Here is a 20549-nt window from a genome sequence, read left to right as displayed (position 1 = left end):
TACCGACTACTTCATACGCCATACTACCCCCGTAGCTTCCCGGACAGTCGGTGGGAGGTACCTGAGGTACCGGGGTCGTACGCCCTTTCCCCTTTCCCTTATGTACCTGTCAACCTTAGCGTAGTGTCCGTTGATTTGATGTAATATGTAGGTAGGTATCCAAGTTACTAAGACTTCCCTACATCCTCTCGTCAAGTCGTGAGCATACATCCATGCCATACCATCCATATCTCCTACCTGCTCGCCCGAGATACGCTGCCTGCCTGCCTGCCTTCGTGGAGCAGGCAGAGCGGTAGACATCGCCTATAGGCGCCGTCAAACGTCTCCCCGTCTCGAGCCTCTCCGTCTCGGCCCCCTATCCCAGTCTCCTGTGCCCGACTCGGCTCGGCGTAGCTGGGCTCGACTCGACCTATCCTCTAGGCCCGCCTCGAATGTTCGACGTTTCGGCCGCCTGGTCCCTCTGAGATAAGTGTCTTCCCTGGTCACCGGGTCCACGAGTCATTAGGAGAGGCCACTAGACGGAAGAGGCCAACAACCTTGATTCGGTCCATGCGCGTCACGGCGCACGTTTTCCCTTAGGTCCCTTGTCTCCTCGAATGCACCTCTTGCACAACGTCTCCGATTCGCCCGTCGTACTGCCGCTTCTCTCTGCCCTGGTTCCTTGCGCTGCCGTGCTGCTATGGCCTCTCTCTGCTGATGGATGTCGTCGCTGCTACGCGCCAAGTCGCTAGGTTGATCCAGTCTATAGTCTCGACGTTTACTTTTCGACGTTGTCCCATCGCGAACTTGAGCCCGGGGCCAACCAAAACTGTCCCGCGGGAATTAGACTAAAGTTGCTTTTCGGCCTTCATTTATTCATCTGTTAAAAAGAAAGCTCTTGCTGTTGAGTAATTGGGTCTCGTGTCGGGAGCGCATTCCTTTTGTGGAGATGCAGTCGGGCTGTATAGGGGCAGATCCCATACGTGTTCGGCAAGAGGACGCAGTAATCCAGTTTGATATCTGACGCGATATGACCCGACAGGCACAGGGCCGAGAAGTACATTGCGCTACGTTGTAGCTATGGGTGGTGGGCGAGAACTCCTCCCACTGCCGAATGGAGAAAGCCGATTTCTGCTCGTCAGCGTCCCCCCCAGCGCTCGCTACTGCTACACTGCGCCCGCAGGCCGCGAGGACTCGCCCGCTCAGCGTCACTCTGCTGATTGAACCACCGTCTATGCTGATCGAATGATACCTGTGCTGACCTAGAGGGAAATCCTCATCCGATGAGGGGCCTTATCATATGTCGCCGGGGTGCCCCTTTTTGCGACGGCTTCATCCTCCTGCCCGTCACTTCGCGTTCTCTTCCTCCTCACGAGGTGCGGACGGGATTTAGATGCCCCACAAAGTAACCACATGAGCTGGCATACATACATGAAGCCTTTCCCGGTGGATACTAGCCCAATCAACCGAACGAGTCCAAGGATTGCTTCTGAAGAGGTAGCATCCTTGGGTCGGCACATCACTCTCTACACTACTCGCGCACTGAGCCCCCCTTCCGCAGGTCGCCCGTCCACCAAGTCGCAGGTTTTGTGACTCCTCAGATCACCTGCTCTGTCGCCGCTCCACTCGTGTTCCCTCCGCCCTCTAGGCTGTCTTGGAGGGAGGGAGAGAGGGGGGGGGGGGAGTCGGGCCAGACGAGGCGCCGAGCAGGCCTGTCTAGATTGAATGGGCCAGGCAAGGCCGTCTAGGGGAGACAGACCCGACTAGACGAGACATTTCGCTGGCAGAATATCCGCCGCCCGGAGTCCACCCCGAAGGCTAGTTCGAGACACGCTGCTAGCACTGCGATACCCTCCCTCGCGGCGGCGCCAGCCAGCGAGATCGGAGTGTACCTACCCGAACCGGAAAACGGGGGAGGGAGGACTCGGCCATTGCCTGATCGAGCCGGGGCCTCTGGAATATTTGGTCGATAACCGGTTCAGGAGCAGCGGGAAGAAAAAAAAAAAAGAAACAGGCGTCATGGTCGGTTTCTGATGTTTTTGGCCATGCAGCAATATGAGTATAGTGGCTTCGACGTTCCGCATGGAAGATGCGTTATTCAACATGCCGGAATTTATGCTGGCGGGGGGTCCTTGCAGGTTTCATCATACCAGATGTGTGTCTAGCCCGGTATTGCCCACTGGTCAGGTCACGGCCAAAATGACATGTCACAAAGAATACCTGCTATACCTGGGCGCACCCTAGGCCGAGCAAGCAATCAATCGTACAATTCGGCTATCGTAAATGCTCAAAATGGTATGCAGGCATGTCTTGCGGATCTCCAGTCCCACCCGGCAAGACAAAGGTCATTGGGCTTGGAAGACGCGCATCCATCGACCGCGCCGTCTAAATAAGTAGACTGAAGGCCGAAGTCAGAGGACCTGTCACTTCGTCAGCCCTTACCGCCTAGTAATCCGTCCGAGATCAACAGGAAAATAAAGTTGATGAACGCCTCCTTGACCGATGCGCGCGCGCCTACATATGTGCTCGCTGCTCCGAGCCCTCCCGGTCCGATCTGAGTTGTGCTTTATCACTTCTCGCGCGCAGTCGAGCCACGCGCCACGTCGAGCGCGCACAGCTTTGCGCGTTCCGGCTTATTGTACCGGTTTCCGGACATATTCCTATGGAGAGCGAAAAGAGACGATCACAAAAAAAAAAAAAACCAAAAGGAATATAGACATATTTCTCGGGCGATCGGCCAGGGCCACCAGCTCGACTGGATGATTCAATGGCGCAAATGACACCGGCGTGATACATCCCTGACGACGCCACTTGACCTGCCTGTCGTCCCTGTTTAGGCCTCATCCCTGTTTCCATTACGAAGGTTCGGCGACAACCCGCAGCGCTACAGCGTACGGTACCATTACGCCGGGACGAATGAGGAGAGGAGCGATATCTCTAGTTTAGAGGCGTCGTGCCCCACTAATGAGGTCGACGAGATGCCAAATACTGTGTCCCAGGCTGCGGCCCCTCCTCCTGGTCTCTCCCTCCTTTCCAAGGAGCCCGTCTCGACTCTCGTGGATCATCCCTGATCACCTGAAATCGCGTCCCCCCAGCTGGTGTCATCAATACTGGTCAACCTCCCGAGTATCACTACTTATTTTGCATGGTAAGGCACGAGCTGCATGGAGCCTGATGGTCTCCGAAGCATGTGGCATCAGTCCCAAGGGGGAGCGTCCGTCCGGCCTCTCAGGAGCCTCCTGGGTCCTCAGCTCTCCGGCACTGGATCCAAAATGATATCATTTTATAGACACTGCAGGTTAATGGTGCTGCCACTCACTCGCCCTCGGGCGCCTCGGGCTCGTCGACTGGCCAAACCCTACGGGTAGAAGCCTAATTTACGAAGGGTAGCGAGGCCGTCGAATGCAACTTATACAAAAGTTGTTTCTCTCCGGCTTGCGCCAGAAGCATTGATGCAACAGCTACGAGATAATGCCGCCGATTACAGTATGCGTTCAGGACGATATCGTACATCCGCACATCCGTCTGGTTGTCTGGTTGAGCAGCAACGGCATAACCCTAGTGACACGGCAGAGAGGAGCGCCAAAAAGAGCGACGATGCCAAAATGTGGCACGACTTTTCGGTCAGTCGTTGTTGGCATCAGTATACCACGTCAATGTCGGTCTGGGAGGTGTTGCATAGAGATTTTGTCACCCCATGAATATTGGCAGCGTATTATGAACCAGCGTCCCGCAGTAACTGCCGACGAGCACGGGTTGGGTTAGCATGTACGTACATGGGCATGCTATCTCAACACTCCAGTCTGCGGTGGTCGACCGAGTCGTATCTGCCCCATTTGTTTCCAGCGACCCTCCCCTCCCCGCCCACTTGTCTCTAACGAGCAGCCTAAAAACGACCGTGGCATTTGTGGCAGGTATGCTAGATGGGTATCGTCCACGATGTCTCTCAGCTAATATATGCCAAGACCTTCTATGTTTACCAAAAAAATACTAGGTCGCTGTGGCATGAGACACCGGCCAGTGTGGTAGTGACAAGTTGAAAAGGCTACGTCCCCCCCTCTCCCGACGGCCGATCGTCCCCGCGATAGGAACGAATACTACACCGAAGACGAGCAGCTCCTCACTATTGCCGAAGTAGGCGTCAAAAAAAAAAAAAAAGAGTAGGGTAGCTGTTCGCTATACCACACGTGTGGCAGCGGTGGGAGGGTATGATGGAAGGGTTCCCAGGCGGCAACCAATACAGTGCCGGTTCACCTTAGGGCTGTCATCCCACTTTCATGCTCGGCTCTCTGGGTGCGGTGGCAGCTGATCTTGGGAATCCATCTATGCGATTCCCCTGGCTTCTAGAAAGCGCTGGTCTACCGTACCAGAGGCCTTTATTGGTTACGTCCGCCCAGTCAAAGCTGACTGGCTGGTCCGCGGGTCGACTGACGTCTCTCCTACTGCCTAGGTCCTCTCAGATCTCGAATCGTAACGTTGCTGCGTCGACTAGCGCACAGTTGAAATCGCTGTCTAGCCAGGACATCGATAATCCACGTCCAGCGCGCTTAGGGGGCGGGCTTGGATCCTGCCTGACCAATCGCATGGTCATGCCCACGTAGGAAGAAGACGCATCACTTAAGTATCCAAACCCTTGCAGCCCCTGGAGGACTAAAGGAGAGGGGGTCGCTCCGAGGGAGAAGGGAGGGACCTCGAGGTGATACCCAGAACCCTGCATATCCGCATATGCATGTAGCGAATATAGGGGTCTTCACTTCGTCATCCAGGGTAGCTCCGTATTCCTAGACAGCCGACAAAACACAACAGGGGGAGGCAAGTATCGAACTAACCGTTAGCCAAGCCTGACTACCAGAGACATTGCCAATCTACATGCTGAGCTCCACCAGAGCCAGATTTGGCAGAGAGAAGGGTTGGGGGGGGAGGGTTCACAAGAGGAGCGAGAATACCTGACACAGCCGCTAAAAGAACGACTAAAGATTGAGGGAAAAGGAAAAGGGGTGAGAAAAAGAAAGGAAATTGGGAATAGACGAAATTTGTCGGGATTTAGTGTGCATAGGTTGATGGATGCCGTGGCGGGAAAGCCCACCGCCAAACGCCTCCCATTCCCATCAAAAGGGGCGGGCCGACACGTGGAAGGGACTGTCCCTGTAGTCACACACAAGGATATGAGGACACGCTCACAACCCAGGAAGTTCGTCATCTATCCATCGTTACACGTACCGAGCTGGTTACCGTCGCCTCCGTCTAAACCCTAGGCAAGGAACGAAGAAACGGGCTGCGAGTCACCACGGCCGCGGACTCGCGCGACCTCTCGAGACCGACCAGGATAGTGGACCGTAGGTCAATACTCGACGGTTATGGGCACAACCATCGACGCCATGTCTCACTTCCACTTACTTATCCTCACTAGCTGGGTCTCTCGGCTAGGAAGTCGGCGATGACTCTTGTGTGCCCAACTTCACTTTCTCTCTCCGTCTCTAACTCTCTCTCTCTCTCTCTCTCCTGTGTTTAGGATTCTCGGGTTACCAACACTCGTCGGAGGAGTGGGCGAAGGCAAGGAGAACCTTAAGTGCGCCGGGCGGAAACGAGAAGGGGAGGAGGAGAGGGAAGAGAAGATAATTCATCCTCTGATACAGGCGCACCATGTGCTTGTGTCGGATACACGCAAGTGTGTCCGCCTCCCTCCCCCAATCCTCGCCACCTTCGTCCTTATCCAGTCTCTCACAGTCGGCAGGTCTAACGGGTGTAGACGTTCGCTCCCTGAGACTGGTCACCACCCAAGCTCCTACCAAGGGGTCACTACCTAGCCAGTCAAACTACCCAAGGTGAAAGAGTGCAAACGAACGGTCTCAGAAACCAAGAGCCCAACCCCCACTAGGGCTATGCATGCGGCTCTAACTATCCCACCGCGACGGGTATGAACCCGGATCGCTGGATGACTGGCGTTCGGAACCTAAATCGTGGCTACGAGGCGTATCCAGCCGCCCCTGGCTACCCGGCGAGGCGGTAAGCACCTACGCAACTTGGCCAAAAATGGGGGGGGGAAGAAGAGGGGGGGTTATTGAGACTTGGGTAGGGATGGGACGAGCAGGCCACGGCCCCCTCCTCCCGAAGTTTGGTCCGGATGGAACGGGTTCGGGATTTGCTCGCTTGCCAGGTAAACATACGATATGTAGCCGTGCGCGCCCGTGGATAGATACGGCAGAAGGGTAAGACTAACAACATTGTACGCATGATACCTACACACTCACTCACTCACTCGCTCATTCACACAGATGCATATGCATGTAAGTAGGGCCTGGATACTACGTGCTCATGTGGAATATGGCGCGCATAGTCACTGATATCATCATCATATGGTCAGACCCCAGGCCGCCCGAAGTTTCTTCCCCCCTGGCCAGCAAAGACGGGGGATAGCGAAATACTTGGCTGGCTGGAGGCGACGTAGGTAGGCCGCTTAGGGTCGGGGCGAGAGAGCCGGGAGCTGACCGCCTCCGAGCCAACGCTGAGTGGGAGGCCGGCGGCCTACATACAGCCTACATTCAGGTAGGTGGACGGCCAACTAGAACGTAGACGCACATGCATACAGATGCGCGTGTCACATACGCATCATGGACACACATGGGCATGTACAACTGACATGCATATAATTTAGCAGAGACCTACAGAAAGCAGCTAGACGAGCACGTCGACTTACTTGCGTAGTCTCACCTACATACATACAACACCGCGCCGCCGCCCTCCCCTGGCTAGATACCCGTTTAACGATCTATCACCAGGCAAAAAATCAAGATTCCAAAGCCCGAGCGCTCCTTAATTCCCGCGTCTTCGTCCAGTTTGCTGCGCCACAGTATTTGTCGGATGGAAAAAGCACGGGAAGAAAGAGACCCGGAAGGCATAGGGGTTTTGGGACGAGGCGAGGTCAGGACCGGGGAGGCAGAGAATACTGCGGCGACATATCAAGACAGCGAAAAGGAGAAGGGGCGAGAAAATAACTCGCCTCCTCCTGCAGAAATATCCCAGAAGGCCGCCCAATACCCATATATTGCGGACACAAACTACGTACGCAACTAACTCTCTAGTCCCGACGGAGCTATAGTATATAGAGTCTCACACACGTATACATCCCGCATGCATTTGCGGTGTAGCCTCCTCCTCGCATGATACGTCGTCCCCGGCGCGAGGAGGGACGCGTAGGAGAGGAAGACTGGATCGAAAGCTCGCAAAGCTAGCAAGGGAAAAAGGGGGGCGGTGGACGGGGAAGGGAAGGAGGCGAGCGGAGTACTCGTAGATGAGACGGCATCGCTGAAACCAAGTGCCGCCGTGGATTAGGCCGCGCGACGCACCGCCCTCCATGCCATCGGCCTAGCCCACCCGCCTCCCCCCCCCCCCCCGTCCCGTCCCATCCCGCTCCCGCTCCCGTCTCGTATACCTTCCACATCGCGAACTTGGTAGCGCCCCTGGCCCTCCCTCTCCTCCCCTCACGTAACTCCCCGCGGGCAACCCCTCCCTTCCCTGCCGCCGGGTTTCCCTTCCCTTGTATACGGCACACGCATACACACACCACCCGCAGAGGGGGAGAGAGAGGGGGGAGGGGAGCCAAGCTGGAGATAGAGCTGGAGATAGAGTTGTAGATGCAGCTGCAGCGGCCCCCCCCCTCTCTCTCCCTACCTCCCCTGGGTCAGACCCGCGCGTCTCGCCCAGATCTCCGCGAAGTCGGTGAGGTCCTGGCGGGCGCAACGCCCAACGCGCGGCACCTGGCCTCCCCCCTGCCTCGCTAGCTCCCCAGCCTACCTACCTGTCCACCTACCTACCTACCTACCTACCTGCTCGCCGTGCCGTCCCCAGCCCGCCCTTCTGCCGTCGAACGAAGGTGTGGGCAGGATGCGCCCCCTTCCCCTCGCCCACCACCCCTGGTCTCGACCCGACAATCCGTAAACCAATATACGTGCCCCCCCTGCACGTATCCGAGGTGCGCGCGACCGCGCCGGGTCCTGGGCACGCATGGGTGCCTTACAGAGCGCACACACAGACACGGCGTGGTGGGAGCCAGACGGGAGGGCAGAGAGCGAGAGAGGGAGCGGAAGGAAGGGCGTCTACCCCCCCCCCCCCTTTCTCTCGTGGCGGCGAGAGGATGCGAGCGGCTGGGTTGGCGGCATGCCATACATACATACACACACACATACGTACACACACATACATACATACGCATGTACATATGTGCGGGCGTGCGGGCGTGCGTGCGTGCGTGCGTACATACGCCTGCACGCGGCTCGTCTGCCCGCGCGCGCATATCGACGTAGACATGCAGAGCGCGCAGGTTAGCTAGTCACCTAGGGCAGGCAGTTAAGGCAGCCAGGTCTGTTCTGTGTGTGCCATGTCCCGTATGGTCCGACTGCCTATGTCTCTCTCTTATCTGTCCGTCCATCCGCCTGTGCTCTGTGTGCGTGTGTCTATCTACCAGTGCGTGCCAACCCGCCGAGTCCCGAGTCTGACTCGACCGTGTCATACCGACGCCGGCGCGATCCCTTCCCCCCCCTCTTTCCTCTTCTCCCCTTGCTCTCTCTCTCTCTCTCTCTCTCTCTCTCTCCCCTCCCCGCTTTCCCACCTCCCTAAATTCCCACCCCCTGTCCTGTCATTTCTCACTTCTCTACGTACCTGTTCCGCCTCCCGGGCAAGCTCACACCGCGAGTCTCAGATCGCGCGAGGGAGAGAGACACGCAGAGAAAGGGAAGGAGGAGAGACAAGGGAGAGACCGCCCGGGCACGTACGTGCGTCGCATAGGTGCATTCGCCGATGTCCGCGCGTCCGGTGCTGAGCGAGCGCGCTCGGCCAATGATGACGACAGACTCGACAGCGACGATGGGCGACCAAAATACGACAAGTGATGGCGGCGGCGCCCGCGGTGGTGGACAGCGTAGTGAGCATCGTTCTGGGTATCCCTAGTATGATAATGCAACAATAATCCGCAGTGTAAAAAGTAGAAAAGAGACCAACGCTGCCGGTGATGCGACTTCCCAATAGGAGAGAAAAGAAGAAGAAAAGAAAAGCCCGCCTGACCCTCGTGCTCGTATGTTCCAAAAATCCCGTCTGACAATGGAGATGTCAGATCCGTTTCCAGAGACGTCCAGACCGTAGACGCTGACCTATGCGACCCTGCCTAAAATGTACCATCCACCGTCTTGATTACACCGATATCAAGACGAACAGAAGAAAAGAGAAAGAAAAAAATGACTCGGCCGACAGAAGGGATTTAGGTGATATCCAACACGTGTTTCCCACCGATGTGATATACAGTAGAGGCTGACCGGTTGCCAGCTATTCTGCTCCCATGATTCCACGTACGACAGGGCACGCATTGCGTGGCTAACGCGGCGAAATGACGAGTAGTTTTCGGCGTCCTCGAGAAAGCGTATGCACGAGGAATACGGGCCAGATAAGGATGGAAGGGGGAAAAAGCGCGAAAGTCATATGCCGTGTTCGTATTCGACGCATGTGTATAGTACCACACGGTGTGCGGCCGGGCGTTCCTAAGCCCGCATAACAATGCAGCTGGTACTGAGTACGACAGCTTTTGTCTCTTCTCTCTTTTTTTTTTTTGCTCGTCCCCTCCTGATACATCTAGCGTCGTTCGTTCACATGAAACCGCGTCAGCGAAAACTTTTGGCAACTCGGACGAGGAGGACACCTTGGGTCTTGTTGCCGTTGGCGTCCAGGAGGTGGACGAAGCGGTAACCCGTTGCCAGGCGGTCAAGGCGGATGCATGCCCAACCGGCGAAAGGATCGCCCTTCAGCGGCACGAGCCGCGGTGCGTCGTCCTCGACCTTGAATCTATACGAAAGGCACGTTGGTAAGCTAGGGAATTCGCGGTCGAATCGGGACCGTCGACGAAGCTCGTCACATCACCCGACTGGGGAAAGGGGAGAACAACAAACACGACTCGTTGGTTGCACGGGGCGCCCCGAGTCATAGTCGGCATGGCTAAGCGGCTAGGAAGCGAAGCCGGTGCTAGAAATTTGAGGCCCTAGGTCTCTTCCCCGCTCCCGCTGCGAACCGTGAGCTGTCATATATCGACAGGAATTCCGTCGCTTGACGGATGATTGCGCATGCCAGCTCAACCGCCGGCCCCTTGCCGGCTCGCAACGCGCAGCCCATTGGCCTTTTCTCGTCACCGTCACCCAGCGGCCTGGATCCGTCCATGCAGGCATCCTTCTGGGAAACCAGAGAGAGGGCCGACGGAAGAGGGAGGGTGATCGGGCGCGACCGAAGGCGACGATGATGGAAGCGCTTACCTGACAAAACTGAGCTGCTCCACGACCCTTTGGATGTTCAGGAAGTGGAGCTCGTTGTTCTTGACAACGCTGAAGTCGGGGTGATCCGACTTCCCCGCACCCGTCCTCTGCTTGTACTCGGCCTCGCGTGCTTTGCTAACTCCCTCGATCAAGGAGGCCGCACTTCGCTCTTCTGCCTTCTCGACGTGCAATTCACACTTTACTATAGGCCGCAGAGACTTGGCGTTGCTGCTGTGAGTACCCTCGGGGAGCGGAAGGTTCTGCCCTGCGAGTACCGTGATAATTAGGTCGAGCGAGCGGTGCGGAATGATCTCCGCGTCGGCATCTGCCAGGCCCTCGCTACGATAACCCGGAGGCTTCAGGACCCAGCCGTGCTCGCCGGAGAACATGGCTTCATTAAGCATCATGCCCTCGTCCCAGGATTGCCAGTTCAAAGCTACCATCTGCACGCCTTTACGCCAGAGCCGAGACGGGTCGAAGTTGGACGAGTCGACCCGGAGACCCTTGGGATAGGCTCGCATAAAAAAGTGACGGTTGTGGGAGAACAGCTCGTGATGTTTAGAAGAGGCGAGCTCTAGTATCTTGGATTCGCTTATGGAGAAAATATGCGAAGGGATTCGCGCAGCTGGCGATTCGAAGTTTGTGAAATGTTCGCTATGCGTATAGATGGCGAGAGAGCTCAGATTCTCACAAATAGGCACTTTCGGTTTCTTGGCGCCGTTCGGCTGGCCTGGCCTGTCGTCTTCTGACCCAGACGCATCATCGTCGATGGTTAGGTTCGGAGACAGCGTCGAGATGGTCGTTGAATTGTCCAAGCTCGAAGAGGCCTTCTTGACCTTGACAAGTATCTTATTGAGCAGCTCCTCCAGTCTTGGCATCCGATCATTGGGGCAGGTATCGTGAGGCTTCTCCACCAACAAGCCGGCCCACTCCTGCTTCATAATCTGGACCATGACTTCTTGCTGCTCTCGGTCGGCATGGACCTCCAAGCTGATGATAATCGGCAGACTCGTCGTCTCGAAAGCGACTTCGCGGATGGCTTGGCAGACCTCGCGAAACCCGACGGGAGCCGTTAATGTGTATCCGTGCATCACGATTGGTTCGTCCGGAGGCAACGACGGCCTAGATCGTATGGACGAACGTTCTGGGTCGAGCAGAGAAGCGAAGGCGGGCGAGCTCAGGGGGTCGCCGATCTCTCGTCCAAATGGCGGCGGCGTAAGCGCTGCCCCGGTCCACTTCGAGGCCGGGCTGGAGGCGGGAGTCTTATCGACACGTAGCATCTGCCTAGTCTGCTCAAACTTCTCCTCCACGATCTCTTTAAAGTGAACGGCGGCGGTGTGAAGACTTCCCCCGGAGAGGTGGCGGACGTGTTCCGGCTTCGATCTCGGCTTCCCCGACGATTCTTGCGGATCTTCCGGGGTCGAGCTTCGCGAATTCCCGTCCCACACGTCGATTTCCACGCACCTGCATCCTCTCTTGAGAACACGCCGGTAGGCATCCGCCGTGCTCCTCCCGGACAATTGATTGCCTGATAAGTAGGTGTTGTGGCTACTGCTGATGAAATAGTTGCTGATGGGTTTGGAAAGGTCTTTCTGTTCGACGGGTGCCAGCCGCTGGGCGTCGAGGCCGAAGCGGAGCCACCACACCTCGAGGAATTTCTCGAATTTGTATTCATGTTCGTCCAAGGCACTCTGTATCTGGCCCGGGGCACTCTCGCCTTGGAACGTCTCGAGAAAGGTAGCAAAACACTCTCGGGGGAGCGTGTTTTTGCCTCGGCATAGCGACTCGTATAGTTTCCGTAGATGCCGTTGGATGGCGGCGTTTAGGTAGATCTCCCTTTTACCGCCCGTGGTCTCGTCGCCTGGGAAGTATATCGCGGTGGGGGCGACGAATGAAGCTAGAGCAATTGCCCGCTTCAGCGCTTTCATCGAGTTTGTCCCCAGCTCGGAAGTCAGCGTGCGACGGCGCCGCACGGCTGCCGAACGGATCTGCGCTTCGGCTGGTCGTCTCCGCATCTAGTGTGCAACGGTTAGCGAGTGTGGCCACGGGGTTTCGATGGCAGACGCGCTGCCGAAGGGCGGAGCCCCGCTAGCCATCTTACACTGAGGCACATTGAATTGGCAGTGGCAAATTGGCCAGGTGCTAGAGCGGGACGGCGGCGATCGCGATAGCGAGCTGTTTGCAAGCTTGGAGGAGAGGAACAGGATCCCGAAGGAATCAGTTCTCGGTTCCACTCAGAAAGCTTTGATCATCGTTGCGATCTCGGCTTCTGAGTGGGTGACAGAGGGCGAGTGAGACGGGCAGGAATACAACAGTCGCAATGAGGACCAGCGTGTTTCCGACGTGTGTGGTCGTTGGCATCGGAAAGAAGAGGTTGGTAGGTTTACTGCCAGAGGAGATTTAGGGAGAACACGGGCACCGGGAGACGTATGTACGCGTGGTAAAGAAAACAAGGTCGAGTCCAACAGGGAGCTGTTTTGAGATACGAGATGAAGAGAGAGAATGCAAAGTGCAGGCTCGAGTTCGAGTTCAGCTATGGTCAGCATGCAGCCTCACCCCAGGGCAATAATAGGAGCCGGGGGGGAGAGCAGAGCCCCTGTCGACACCTCTGCCAAGGCAGAAGAAGAGAAACTCGATGGCCCAGAACAGCACGCCGGCCAGGGTTGCTGGCCACTCAGAGCCGGGCAAAGCCACGCAGAGCCCAGAGCACCCAGGGCGAGACCAGAGCCAACCAGGGGTCCCGACCAGAGTAGCAGACCAGAGCCAATCGCGACCGTTTCAGGCGAGCCGATCCCCGGTGCTGCAGAAATATGTTCTTGCTGCTAGACAGCCTCTAGCTACCATTCGTAGGGCTGGTACCGTCCACCCGGGCCCCTGTGTGTCTTGGTTGCCCACCACCTGTCTGGAGCAGAGGTACCGCAAAGGTGGGTAATGCGAGTGGAGGTACAAAGCGGGATGGGGAGAGGAAGAGGAAGAAGAAGAAGAAGAAGAAAAGGCCCGCTCCGCGATGACAGATGCAGCTTACACAGGATATATAGACGGATCCGTCCCTGAGGATCGGAATTGACTGAGCATTTACCTGGGGGTGGGTAAGAGAGAGAGGGGAGAGAGAAACACAAGCACCACACACAAATACATAGGACAGGATAGGGAGAGAATAAAAACACAACCCGGAGGGGCTTAGACAGGTGGACAGGTGCTCTCAGACCGCAAGTCCTACCAGTCAGTTCATGCCAGGCATATGCAGTCATATACCGTAGGTGCCTATGCAGAGGTAGACAGATAGGTGGGCACGTACAGATATCGAGACATAAGTAAGCCGAGGCGTGCCCGTTTGGGGGCGGGACTCGACGCCCGCCCCGTCGATTGGACTCAGGTCCAATTCATGGCCGACAGGCGTCCGGGAGAAGAAGGACAGGCAGGGTCGGATGGACAAGGGCCCAGCTAGAGGCGGCAAGGGGCTAATGGCGAAGGCTGAGTCGACGACCAAGCATGCATGTCAACCTCGGCCATCCCTCTCCACTCCTCATGTCCTTATATTGTCGGTTTGGGTTGATCCACCGCCGCTCGCGATTCTCATGGTGCGACCTTGGGATTTCGGCATCTCCAGAGAGGCAATTGCAGATGGGCCAGGAGGGAAAACACAGCGCGCCGCCGAGAAGGTGGAAGAATGGACCCGCGTGCGGCGTCTCGAGAGGAGAAGGGAGGAAGGGAGCTGAAAACGACTGGTTTAGTTAAGGCTCCCTTGTCAATTGGGAAAAATTGGCTGATATGGGCTCGCATTGGACGCGATGAGATGACGGAATGGGATGACTTGAATGCTGGGAAATGCCACAGGGTTACCCGTCGGCCAGCTGCGCCCTGCTCGCCGACCAATGATCGCCCCAGCGTCCACCGGGAGGAGAGTTAGCTGGTGCTGTAGGTACGCATAGTATTAGCACATCCCACCCCTATTTCTCCAGCACGACCTCCTAATGTAACCCACGTCAAGATACCTATGACTTGCCTTCAAGTTGAAGTCCCAGTCACTGTTAGTTTTCTACCGCCCGCCCAAGGACATGAGGCAGAAATACCTAAGGTTAAGTAGGCCAGATTCCTGGAGACGAGGAATACCGAAGGCCGAGGAGGTACCTAAGGTACCTAACCTCATACAGAGCGTACCCCCCATACAGATGTCATGATACGGGATGGGTCAACATGGACGGGTCAACATGGACGGATGGGTCAACATGGATCGAGATTGCATCTTCCCAGCTTAACCCCAATCGACATCGCCGACTGGAAGCAGAAGACGACAGCGTTTTATCAATCCCAACTCCCCAGCATACCAATGTACGATTATCTCACTACATCCTGCGCCGTGGGTACCTGAGGCATCTACTGAGACTCCCACCATTCCATCCCCACCCTCGTCCACAGACCGCAACCTACTATACTCATACACCAATTCTACACGTATGCACGTACATGCAGTCAGTGCATAGCCACACCCTCGAGCGCCAACTCGTATCCCACCAAGCAGCCTCGTCTTCTCTCCCTTCGCTTCACAAGCTGTGCTGACCGAGTCGCGCGCCTCATCGTCGCTATTGTCCTCTTCGCCTGACACAGGCCGCAAGGCATCCGTCTGGTCTGAGAGGACGCCTGAGGCCGTGAGTATCCGAAGTAGAATTACTCCACCAGCACCACACACATCGAATCGGATTTCAAACGCCTCGCCATCGCAAAAGACCCTGCCGCCGCCATGTCGCGCCAGACCCACGACGACTACGAAGACAGGGTCCGGTCCTGGGGCTTCCCGCACGTCTTTACCTGGACTGATGCACCGTACGTCTGCCCATCCCATGCCATCCCGCCCCGCCTTGTTGTGCTGTCGTCTCTTCTCTCTCCGTCGACTTCTTTTCTCCCCTCGCCGGATGTCCCGATATGAACGTACGTGCATGTCGACTTGAAAGAGGGTAGTGCACGCGGGGCCAGTGGCGAGAGGGGGGAAAGAAAGCAGGACTACACCATTCCCCTCTCCTCCTCTCCTCCTCTCCACTTCCCCGATCCCCCGACGAGGCGCGCCGCCGGCCACGGGGAGACGCCTATCTGTATTAGTCACTCCCTTGTTCGCAGGCGTGTGTATGCATGCATGCATGCATGCATACGCGCTGTCGATACTACCCATCCGAGGCGCTGCAGCACATCGGGCGCTGACGCAGAGTTCCGGGGAGGTCCGCAGCGACGCCCATTACCCGCCACACTCCCACGCCGGCCTGACGACGCACCTCATCGTGCGCGGCCAGCTCACCATTACCTACCCGCGGGACCCACGCCCCGAGCGGACGACGCACGGGGTCGGGGACCGCATCGACGTCGACGCCGGCCGCGTCCACGAGGTCTGGATCGGCCCCGAGGGCTGCACGTACGTCATCGGCGAGTGACGGCATGCGCGGCCCAGTTAGCCCCAATGTGCCCGCCCCGTCTGTTTTGCGTAGGTGTCCTCGACGGAGGTTCGTTCGTAAGTATTTTCGGGTATTGTAGGATGCGGCGCGATGGGAAGGGAGATACGACGGTATGGTGGGGGTAGAGAATGGGCCGATGGAGAGGTGGTGAGGTCAGCACAGGAGGTGGTGAGAGAGGTCGGTAAGTTAGCTATGGTCAATGTAATTTACGCATAGCCAATCCCGGGTGCTATATTTATATCTCGTTCCTGGGCTCCAGTGAAGGCTGACTCCTCGTTAGATAGTTTAGGCGGAGATTCTTGACGAGCACGCTACCTACCTACTCATACACACATGTAGCTATATTCGTCCATCTACAGTCATACGGTGTCCCATTGTGCATGTGTGCCAAGCGAGAGCAGCGGTTCCTCATGGCATGAGATAGACCCTCTTTCTCCTACCATAACCGACCTGTGGCCTCGGACCAAACAGCTAAACGCGACGTCACCCACTAGCCCGACCACCGGGTCCGCGCCCGGCAACGCGCGGCGGAGGCCCTCGGCCCCCCCGCACGGTGCAGCGGCTCGCGTATGCACTAATAGCACACGTGGATGTCTCTGCGGGGGCGGGCAAGCTCCGCCCCAGAGCGAGAGAGAGGGGGGGAGACTCCCCTGATCTGCAAGCGGTCGCTGGTGGCCGCGGAGCTTGGGGAGCCACGGTCGGCGCCGCGCCCACCGGAGTAGGGCGGCGCCCCGTTCCGGAAGAAGGGGGAGGGGGCGGCGAAGGCGGGCGTGCGTATAGGTGGATACCGAGGGAGGAAAGGGAGGAGCTAAGAATATGTGGCAAACAAGTGTCTTAACTGGACAAACATACGGCGTCGGGTTGAAGGGGAGACGCAGGAATGGCGTACGGTACTGCGAACTTCCAGTGATGATCCGGTGTTACGAGGTGTTAGATAGGTTGGAATATCTGTTCCGTAATCACTGTGCTCCAGCCTAACACGCTACGATACCCTACGGGGGGTTCTCCGATAGCTTATACCCGTCCCCACGGTGTTGAGAACAACAACTACTACAACTACTACAACTACTACAACTACTACAACTACTACAACTACTACAACTACTACAACTACTACAACTACTACAACTACTACACCAACTGGAACTACTACTACTACCACCCCTGCTGCTGTTGTTGCTGCTGCTACTACTCGGGGTACCTACCTTCGCCACATCCCTCCCTAACCTCACCACAAGACTCCCGACGGGAAGCCGTCGGCGCGAAGTAGCGTGTACTCGCGGCGAGTCGAGACGGGGAAGCGTCCTGATTCATCTAGCAAACTTACATATAAGGAAGGGGGGGAGGGACGGGGTATAGGACAAGCTAGCTCGCCGGCCCGGTGTAATCACCGCAGCACCGTGGAGTAGCGGCTTCTCCCGGGCGTGCACGGCGGCCGGGGCGCAAGCTTCTAACTCACGATGGCAGATAGGCAGATGCGCGGGCGGGCAGGTCCGTGAGTTGTGGCGTTTACTCGTAATGCTACGACGTGAGGATAGACATCGGCTTGCCGTGCCTGTCTAATCTAGGATTGCAGCCTCGTCTGTTCATCTCTCCGTGTGTGTCCCCCCCCCTTCTGCCCCATCCAAACCCGGCTAGCCTACGGCTCCGGCGCCCGGCGGGAGCGGCGGCAGTCATATCAGGCAACGCCTGGAGTCCGCCAAGTAGTGCCTATCTCGGGCCGGGCCTAGTCTGGGACCGGCGAGCGTGGTGGGTAAGAATAGGCGTTGTATTAGCCTCGGCCGGTTACGTGCTGAGAGGTAGTATAGTAGGTACTAACAGTCCAACTCTAGTCTCCTATCAGGCATCTATCTATCTAGCGCCTCTCCTTTGCGGGCCGGACTTGGTAAGCCGCAGTTTGCGCGGGCGCACACCCTCGTTCCTCCGTACCCTACGGCGCCTCCTTGGGAGCTCTCCCGGGGTTTCACTGGAGTTCGCCGGGGGGGGCCCGTCATCGGAGCAACTAGCCAGCGGGACGGAGAACGTGCCGGCTTAAGTTTCGTGCCACATGTCCATACCATGTGATATGCACCCTCCTCCCTCCCCTTCCAGCACGCTGCTGCAGCGGCCTGGGCCAGTCCGTCCACGCGACAACCCCGCGCCCGCCCGCGCACCAACTACGTACTGCTATACCTACCTAGGGCGACGACACATGCCCGACGCCCGCACACAGATCTTTAGGGATCGTCGTCGACTGGTCATGGGGCCAGGCCTACCTTCGAGATCGGTATCGGATATATTGTCCGCGTACGCGTCCTGCGTCGCCGTCCACGTACCGGACGCCTCCGACGATTGGGGTTGGATGGATGACTGAGATTTCATAATCAAACGGCACAACAAGTAACCCTCCCTCCCCGCCTGAAAACCGGGGCACGAGAGAACGCGGGTTACGGCAACCCCGGAAGCGGTGTGCAAGAAGCTGTAAGAGACTGCGGTGTAAGGTTCGGGATCCGACCAATAGCACCCACCGTTGTTTCGGCACGGCTGTTATCCGGGCTCGTGGGGTCAGATACAAGTAAGCCTTTTAAGGACGACGAGATGGGCGTAGATGGGAGGAAAAGGGACGAGACGAGTTCAGGCAAGATAGAATGGGGGGGTCGTTATAAGGTAGGCATGAACTGTCTCAAGTCGCTGGTTAATCGGGAACTCTGTCTTAAGTCGGACTATTGCCTAAATACGGCCGTGGCGGATAGATTGGCAGCCCGACCTGTATGCATTTGTTTCTTGTTACGATGCCCATGGTTGGCCGAAGACTGGTTACCAAGCCGAGATGCCCCTTCTCCAAATCCCAACCCAGGTTGCGAGAATTCTGGAGCCCTCCTGACATGAACGGGGTATAAATCACCGAATTATTGAACAGAAAGAGGGGGTGGGTGGTGGGAGAGGATGGGGACGAGAACAAGAATCAAGTCGAGGGTATGTATGTTTCGTAGCCTGATGTTCCACCGGTAGTCCGACTTCCTGCCCCAGTAAGGGTTCGAGAAGAGCGTGATATGATTTATAAGCTCTCGGGATAGACTTGAGACATGGACGATAGTACGTCTGGACGAGCGCCATCGGATACTAGAACACGTCCCGACAGCGCGCGACTACTGCAACTATGAATTCACCCCCGCTTAGAGCGCTGAGCCCTCGGGCCCGACGAGAAAAAGTGCGTGGCTGGACGCGCAATGGGTTGATACCCGGCGCGTCATTGCTAGGTAATTTCGGTCGTTGGAACTCGACGTTTGTAGCGAGACGACGACGACCGACGATGCGGGATACCTGGAGGGAGGGGAGCCAGGGGGGGGGGGGGGGGGGGGGCAGCCACACTCCCCATCATGGGCCAACCACTCGATGAAGCTCTCTTTATCTAAAGTGGTGTGGAGAGGATCGCGCCTATTTGCTTGGTGCAAGGAGTCGTGTCACCTCGATCAGCTCGAGGCTTGCGTCGGGACACCAGAAACTGGCGAGTCCTCGGGTAGATTCGCGAGTTTCGCGGTGGCGTAGAGAGGCAGCCTGGATGCATTTTTTCCGTCGTAAATATGGCCGAGGAGGCCACCCCTCCTTCTCGGTCGCTAGGGCGCCAGACCTTGACGCGCTCATTACGTGCTGTCAATACGCGTGGCGAATGCCGGCTTTGCCAATCGTGTGGGGTTTCGTGGCGTCCCGATGGTTCGAAGGTCCCAAAATCAAGGTTGTCGCCTCGCATTAGACGCGTTGCCGTACCGTCAGAACTCGGTCAGACGAAGGGTAAGGCGAGGAGGGGGAGGTTGGACGGCATCTGGCTGCATGGCATGGCAGGCCAGTCCCGGGTCCTCCCACCGCGCTCGTTTACAACCCACAACAGAGGCTATCGACTCAACGAAACCGGACGCGACGAGAGAAAAAGCAGCATCTCGTGCCCGCGTGGACTTTTCCGGTGTTTCCCCACATAGGTCGCCGCGGTTCAGCCGTCTGCTCAACTCAAATTAAGCCACCTCTCCGGTCAGCCGCATAGCTGTCCCGTGGGCTTGCGTAAGTGTTGCATCGTAGCGCGACAACAACAATGAACGATGGCGAGCGACTGGCAGAACGTGGTCTCTTAGTGGCGGGGTCATCAGCGATCTGCGCCCAGGATTCTGGAGTCTAATCGTGCAACTCGGCATAAGTGCCAATAGTATCGAGAAAGGCGTAAAGGCGTCTTCGAAAGCCAGTTTTGCGATTCGGCTTGTCCAGACCTAGACGGGAGGGGCTTCACCTCGGCCTCCGCAGTGGTTCGGCCGCCTTGACCGCCTTCGCGATAAATACCTTAGGTACCGTATGCAGGTAGGTGCTGTATCTATGTATTGGGCACGAGCACCCGCAGACTGAGAAGAGCATGTGCGTTTTCTGAGTCGTGTTCCCGCAGACAATAAAGTGTGTGTGTGTTTACATATACATACATACAACACACATCCCATGTGTGTGCCGATCAAAGAGATGAGAGTGGGCCAGAAGGCGGTGACAGGCGTTTGCCATCAGCCCATAGGCCCTGCGCATGTAGGATTCGGCGGAAGAGGGTGCTTTCGGGAGGACCAACGCTATATCGTGATCTTTCTTGGTATGTCACTTTACCTATCTAGAGGGTGCCAAGCGGGGGTCGAGAGGGGGGGAATACGATCCATTACACTTTACACTACAACGTTGCGGAGAGCTCTCTGTTTGTCTCTCTCTTGTCTCTCTCTGTCTCTGCGTGTGGGTTGCGCGTGGTGTGTCTCCGCGTCTCTTACCACCCTCCCTTTCCTCTTTCTTCTTCCTCATTGGCCGTACGATCTGAAGCTGCTGTGCTCATGAC

At 57.0% G+C, this 20549-nt stretch overlaps 3 protein-coding genes across 3 annotated transcripts; 1 reads left to right on the top strand and 2 right to left on the bottom strand.

Moving 5' to 3' along the window:
- Positions 1-7709: 7709 nt before the first annotated feature.
- On the bottom strand, positions 7710-8537 carry GGS23DRAFT_549120 (uncharacterized protein). Its single transcript, XM_051515194.1, has one exon. It carries the CDS (start codon positions 8270-8272, stop codon positions 7802-7804), a length of 471 nt encoding a protein of 156 aa, XP_051376311.1. The 5' UTR covers positions 8273-8537; the 3' UTR covers positions 7710-7801.
- A 1039-nt stretch (positions 8538-9576) lies between these two features.
- GGS23DRAFT_185333 (PLC-like phosphodiesterase) lies at positions 9577-12578 on the bottom strand. Its single transcript, XM_051511667.1, has 3 exons — positions 12373-12578; positions 10272-12286; positions 9577-9810 (listed from the first exon to the last, which is right to left on the bottom strand). Exons 1-3 carry the CDS (start codon positions 12382-12384, stop codon positions 9630-9632), a joined length of 2208 nt encoding a protein of 735 aa, XP_051376310.1. The 5' UTR covers positions 12385-12578; the 3' UTR covers positions 9577-9629.
- Positions 12579-15012: 2434 nt separating this feature from the next.
- Positions 15013-15694, top strand: GGS23DRAFT_592902 (uncharacterized protein; the record flags this gene model as incomplete). The annotated part of the gene is made up of 2 exons (XM_051517952.1): positions 15013-15095; positions 15493-15694. The coding sequence occupies 2 exons, from the start codon at positions 15013-15015 to the stop codon at positions 15692-15694; spliced, it is 285 nt and encodes a 94-aa protein (XP_051376309.1).
- Positions 15695-20549: the final 4855 nt, after the last annotated feature.

Source organism: Durotheca rogersii (genome assembly GCF_024521655.1).
Source record: "Durotheca rogersii strain YMJ 92031201 chromosome Unknown GGS23scaffold_2, whole genome shotgun sequence".
Taxonomy (NCBI): domain Eukaryota; kingdom Fungi; phylum Ascomycota; class Sordariomycetes; order Xylariales; family Xylariaceae; genus Durotheca; species Durotheca rogersii.
Note: the sequence above shows the minus strand (reverse complement) of the source record. Positions and strands in the feature narration are given on the sequence as shown.

What these genes read in the sequence shown, in the direction of transcription:
- GGS23DRAFT_185333 (XM_051511667.1), bottom strand. An exon ending in GAGCAGCTCAGTTTTGTCAG is followed by an intron (nt 9,811 to 10,271) that starts GTAAGCGCTTCC and finishes CCTTTCGTATAG; the next exon opens with ATTCAAGGTCGAGGACGACG.
- GGS23DRAFT_549120 (XM_051515194.1), bottom strand. Translation starts at nt 8,272, where the DNA reads ATGCGCGCGCGGGCAGACGAGCCGCGTGCAGGCGTATGTACGCACGCA.